The 6,000-nt window shown below is 40.0% G+C and overlaps 1 protein-coding gene across 1 annotated transcript in view; it reads right to left on the bottom strand.

The window, feature by feature from the left end:
- LOC138824956 (zinc finger protein 182-like) overlaps positions 1-5,674 on the bottom strand; it is a 39,930-nt gene extending 34,256 nt beyond the window's left edge. The window contains exons 1-3 of the mRNA XM_070019349.1: positions 5,653-5,674; positions 2,894-2,983; positions 1,746-1,804 (exon numbers count right to left, since the gene is read on the bottom strand). Of these exons, the coding sequence (XP_069875450.1) occupies positions 1,746-1,804; positions 2,894-2,983; positions 5,653-5,674 (171 nt within the window). The remainder of the gene's footprint in view (positions 1-1,745; positions 1,805-2,893; positions 2,984-5,652) is intronic.
- Positions 5,675-6,000: the final 326 nt, after the last annotated feature.

The following is a 6,000-nucleotide window of genomic DNA, read 5'->3' on the forward strand; positions in this document are numbered from 1 at the left end:
GAAAATGTATAGAAGCTCAAGGAATACTCAATATGACAAAAATGATGAATATGCACAAATGCTCCAATGTGTCACATATTTCTGAGTCATTTCTCCAGTAGATCCCTAAGGGTATATTTCTACTTGTGTTAGTTAATAGCAAAATTCCTCAGAGATCCAAATCAATTCCTGAGAAATCATCCGTGAGATTTTGCAACAAGTGATATTTCTAATAAAGAACACCTTGTCACTGTATTTTTTTAAATCAAAACCAGTTCCTATCCTATACTGGCAGTGAATTAAAATATTCAAAAGTAGTGGGAAGGAAAGACAAAACAGAATACCACAACAAATGAAGTTAGTCCAAAGATAACAGAATCAGGAGAAAACTGATTTTCTTGTAGTTTATAAGCTGGGCGAAGGAAATACTTTTCTGTGGGGAACTCTGAGGTTGAGCCAAGGGGGAAAAGGTTTGAGAGGTTGGAATTCGAGCCTGACCGCAATGAGAACACTGAGAGCTGGCCACAGAAGGGTTAAAAGAGAATTCTGGAGAGGGTTAAGAGACTGGAGGGCAGGCCTTTTCCTTACTGTTGGAAAGATAGCATCTGAAACTGAGCTGCTGTTCACCTTCAAGGCTAGGTAAGGTGAACTTCATGTCTGCATTTTCTCTGGGCACCACTCTTTTGTCTCAGGAGAATAAGGAAACATGTTTTCCTCACAACCTGTTGTGGCTCTGATTGTACTATTAATATAGATACTTCATTTTTTCAGGTTATCAATGGTAATCTTCCCTGTGTGCACTCAAGGAACTATGCTTGATTGCTGGCAGCAAGGGACCAAGTGCCAGAGAGCCTTCCGAACCCTGGTTTTCCCTAAGTCTATCTGTTTATGTTTTTGTGATTTTCTAATTTTGTTTCTGGAATCCTGTAGAACTCTCTAGGCAACAATTTTCCTATATAATGGGTAAGAAAAATGTCAAACCTAAGAGCCATGTCAGCAAAGTAAAACTGATCACTAAGAAAAACTAGCTCCCAGATAGATCATTTGAAGAAAAGAAAAAACTGAGAGACATATGGAGGAAAGAGAAAATGAGAAAAGTAAGAAAAAATGATAGAAAGATAGATACAAAGAGAGAGAAAGAGAAAAATAACCAACACTAGTGAGTAGAAAATCAAAAATAGACAGATAAAATAGAGGAAAGAAATTTTGTGAGGATACTTTAGAAAACAAACAGGAATTTGTAGAAAGACCATAAAGTTTAGCAACAAATATAGCCTAAGTTTCAAGTAAGAACAAGACCATGAAGTCGTCCAAGTACTATATATGGAGAGTAATTTAAGTACATATAGGTTAATCATTCCTTAAGAACACATGAAGGTATGTATGACCACACTATTTCAGCAATTCCAGGAAAATTTCATTGAAATAGTTTAATGTTGCTCATGAGGATGTGATCTGTTTACAAGCTATCCTTCACCTTCCATAAGAAGTAACCTGCTGGGTGTCATTACATCACATAACAGATTTGATTACATTTTATGACAACATGAAACCTAGACATTCTGAAGCCAATCTGCATTCAACTTAGAAAGAATACAACCATTTAATCTGCTAAACCTACAAACAATCTTAATCTGATAATCTATAAGCCATATGAATATGTTCCTGGGGCTGAATCTGTGTGTTTGGACTTGTTTTAAATTCTTGAACATCTTTAGGTTCATATAATGGAATAAAACCAAATGAGAAATAAAAAAACAACTCACCAGAGATCCATTCATTCTGTCTTGCTGCTGACAATGAGCAGAAGATTCTGGAAGCACGGCTGGGATACAAGACAAATGATGTATTCAGAAATGAATCTGTGAGACTTTCGGCCCAGAATTTCCCCTTGCAACATAATGGGCTGATAAACGGCAAAGACTTCTTATAAGTGAAGAATCTTTAATGTCTCGGGCAGAGCATTAAAGTCTCCAATAAATACAAATCCAGTCCATTTCCTGGTAGATAGATATTATTAAACCAACTAATTTCTATGTTTATGTACATACTACATATAAAACTGAATGTTCCTACAAAAAATATTGACGAACTGAAAGCAAAAACATATCACATTGCCACTAAAAGGCAAGGGAAGCTAGCAACATCTTCCCCTTCCTGTGCTTTTCTGCTTCTTCCCTTTTGGGCTTCTCAGAATTGAAAAGGTCTGTCCATTTAGGATGGAGATTCTTATTCATAGGGTGCTCTGCTTCAAACATTGCTAGGCTTCATTCCTAAAAATACAGGACCAGCACTCACTACTCCAATATCCCATGTACAACTGTCTCTCGAAACAGGATGGTGAACAAACATCTGTGAAGTTAAGCCAGGAGATTAAAACCTCAAGCCAAAAAGATTAAAATATCTCTAGGAGAAACAACACAGAAGCCCTAAATACAACTTCCATGTAAGAGGCCTCAAGGCAGGCACACACCTCACAATTTCACTAGAATTCTTCCTGTACTCCTCTTCCACCTGGGCAAAGCAAATAAAGTCACATGCATTAATAGAAGAATCCCTTGGTCTTGGAGTACAAATGCACAGCTCTTGGTCTCTCCTTGTCTGCAGAATCACCAAGCTTGCTCTCAGACATTTGGGAACCAGATTCTTGCAGTTCAGGGCCCAGAAGCTAATGGCAGCACAAACTCCTGAACCTCAAGCAAATTATCAATCCCAGACTGGAGAAAAGCGTGGAGGGGAAAGTGGGTGCTTTGGCTCAAGAATAAAGCTCTCCTCTTGAGCTGACGAGCTCAGGAACATTGCTTGGAGGCCCAGAGTTCAAGCCCCACCAATTACCAAAAAAAAAAAAACAAAACAAAACCAGAAAAAGAAACCCGTTGAGGATAGACTCCAGCAGCAATCCCACAGTTCCTACCTGACAGCAGTTCCAAAGCTTGAGATTCCTTCAAGTTACTGCTCCCAAGCTCCACTGCACAGAGCTGTGGGCCGGACTCCTGGCTCCCACCTATGGAAGGCCAAACTTTACTTCAGGGCACTTCCAGCAGCAAGGCAAAGGAAAAGAATCCAGAAGGGGCCGACTTAATAAGCCCAAGGTGGGCGTGGAGACGCATGCGCAAAAGGATCTCTGCGCCACTTCCGCCCTCCAAAAACAAAAACAACTCAGGACTTTCAAACCAAAAGCCCTCCAAGGAGACTACAATTCCCATAATGCTCGGCGCCACCTTGCTTCACCTCTGCTCATTAGAGTGCTTGGATGCATTGGCACTTTTCTCTCCCCGCTGTGGGAGCTAAGGTGAGTTTCTTCTTCAAAACCACTGTTTCCTTTGTAAAATATTGTAAGACCAACCAGAAAATGGATATATATGGGGAGAATTGGATGCATTGACTTTTTGGTACTTAGTTCTAATAATGAAATTGAGGTTATCAGACTGTGTTTCTCATACCTTTCTTTTTGTTCTATGCCTGTGTTCTGCTGAGTGTAAATTATATCTCTGTTTTGCTTTACATTGTTTAATACCTCCCCTCTCATCTTACAAATGTACTCATAGACACTGAACTTATACCGGGTCATTTTCCATTAGTGTAATTTACACACTGGCATAGAATAAGAAGATGGTTATGTGGATATGCCTCATAATCCTTGTGTTGATTTAAATTTTGCAAAATCAAACAATTAATTCTTTCAGAAAATCCCCAATTCTTATCTATTAAATGAAAATGAGTTTTTGGCTGTTTCTGAATTTTGCTTTTCATTTAAGGGTTTTATGTTTTTTCTTTTTCTGTTCATCCTGAGGCTTCAACTCAGAGCTTGGTCACTGTCTGTGAGCATTTGCTGTGCTCTACTTGGATTTCCTTTAATAATTTCTTCAGGTAACTAGTGAAAAGTTTCCTCACAGGGATTCTTAAGAGCATGGCACATTTCCCTGCTTTTCCTACAAAGAAGTGGTTAGGGGGTCAGAATGAATGCAGGTGAGTAGAAGAGTGAAGTTTAGGCTAGGCTATGTTGATGTGAATCTTAATCATTTACAAACCAGTCTGCTTTTGTCTTCTCATTTTGCATGTGAAAATCTCTTTAGAATTCTTACCTCTTCTCTGATCCTAAAACTTCCTCTCAGTAGCTTTAGGCTACATATCTAGAGGACCTCTGACTTGTCTTCTCAGACCTTATCCATTAAACTGTGGAATAAATCTTTGCCTTCTGCCACAGTCGTACAGAGCACAATTAAGACTTCTGTGGGCCAACGGGATAATAATTAAGGAGACAGAGAGATGGCTGATGGCACAATTCTGCTATATTTCTCAAATGCTTGTGTAATATTGGTCTACGCCCACTGTGCGAAAAAGTGCAAACAGCACACACCTTTCCTCATTCTACTTCAATCTATCTTTTCCACCAAAGCCTCCCTTGACTTAAAGCCCCAGGCCAAACAGCTACAACACACACTTCCTCAAACCAAGAAAGGGCAAGGACTTGCAACCCTGAGGGTGGGAGTCAATGGCCCTGAAGCCTTTGTTCACAGTTTGCCTGCTCCTGGCAGGCACCCCAGAGTCTGCAACAGTCTCCCTCTCTCATATTCAGAGATCCTATACTTGTCTCTTAAATATTTATTGTGATTTTTGGTGATCCTTTACATACAATATAAATGAGATGGTTTGTATTGGAAAGTTTCATGCCTGGTTTAAGTCTCCAGTGTATAGGTTTTCTATATCTCCTTTTTGGACCTGAATTATTCCTCATGAAAATGGAAATCAAAGGGCATATTTGGATTTATAGACTTCAACTTAAAAGCAACTCTAATAATATAAAGAAAATTTAATTTCATTCAAAAAAATTAAATTCCTGAGAGGCAAGGAGAAAAGGATCAGAAAGAATTGGAGTACTTCCAAGACTACATGTGAACTGTAGTTTTCATTGTTCAAGCCTGTATTTCTGGTGCATTTACTTATATTTTTATCCTTTTTTTTTTGTTCGTTCACGGCACTTGTACTTTGAACCTGGGAACCATCTCTGAGCTGAAGTACTCTACCATGTGAGCCACAACACACTTCTGGATTTCTAGTGGTCACTGGAGATAAGTGTCTCACACAAGTTGGTGGCCAGGCTGACTTTGAACTGGGATCCTCAGGTTTCAGCCTATTGAACAGCAAGGATTACAGACATGAGGAACCAGCACCCAACTTGCATTTCTTGTGTTTTATGTCCCAACTCTGGGGCTTGAACTCAGTGCATGGACACTGTCACTGAACTTCTTTTGCTCAAGACTAGCCTCCTACTACTTGAGCCACAATTCCACATTTTGCGTTCCTGTGTATGAGGTAGTGAGGACTTGAACCAGGGCTTCATGCATGCTAGGTAAGCATACTACCACTGCTTGGGCCAGCCACAACACCAGCAGTGCTCCAGAAGGACAAGGGGATGATAATGGAAGAGACAGAGACAAGGCCAATGATGAATCTCTCTTTATTTCTGCAATATCTTTAGCTATAGACACTTTCTATATCTGTCAAGTTCTTGCATCACATTGTTCTAGGACTCAATGTGACAACAACTGCAGATCATGTGCATCCTTCCTCATTCTCGGTCAACCTTTGTCCACCAATCTCCTACAGGTAAGGCCCCAGGCCCAGAAGCTAAAAGGAACACTCCCTCCTATGAAAATGGCAAGTACTTACAGCCCTGAAGGTTGCAGTCCATGGTTGTGGAGCTTTTGCTCACACGTTGACAGTCCTTGCACCTCTGAGTCTGCAACAAGTCCTCCTTTTTATTTTGTAAATTGAGCAAGTGTCTATCAGCTTGAGCCTAGAAAATGCAGCAGATCATACATCTCAATAAGAATGGAAGAAAAAGGAATACGAAAATAAGAAACAGGAAAATGCCTAAGAAATGGAAAAAGGATTGCTATTTCCCAGGTTGAATCCCTACAGATAATGGAGAACTGATGCAGCTAAGTCTGCAGGGTGTGCTACCTATAGGGTGGAGTGACCAATATCAGGTTTCTGACCCTGTAGCTGCCTAATGTC

The sequence above is a fragment of the Dipodomys merriami genome, unplaced genomic scaffold, assembly GCF_024711535.1.
Source record: "Dipodomys merriami isolate MVZ:Mamm:240054 unplaced genomic scaffold, mDipMer1.0.p SCAF_130, whole genome shotgun sequence".
In the NCBI taxonomy this organism is placed as follows: Eukaryota; Metazoa; Chordata; class Mammalia; order Rodentia; family Heteromyidae; genus Dipodomys; species Dipodomys merriami.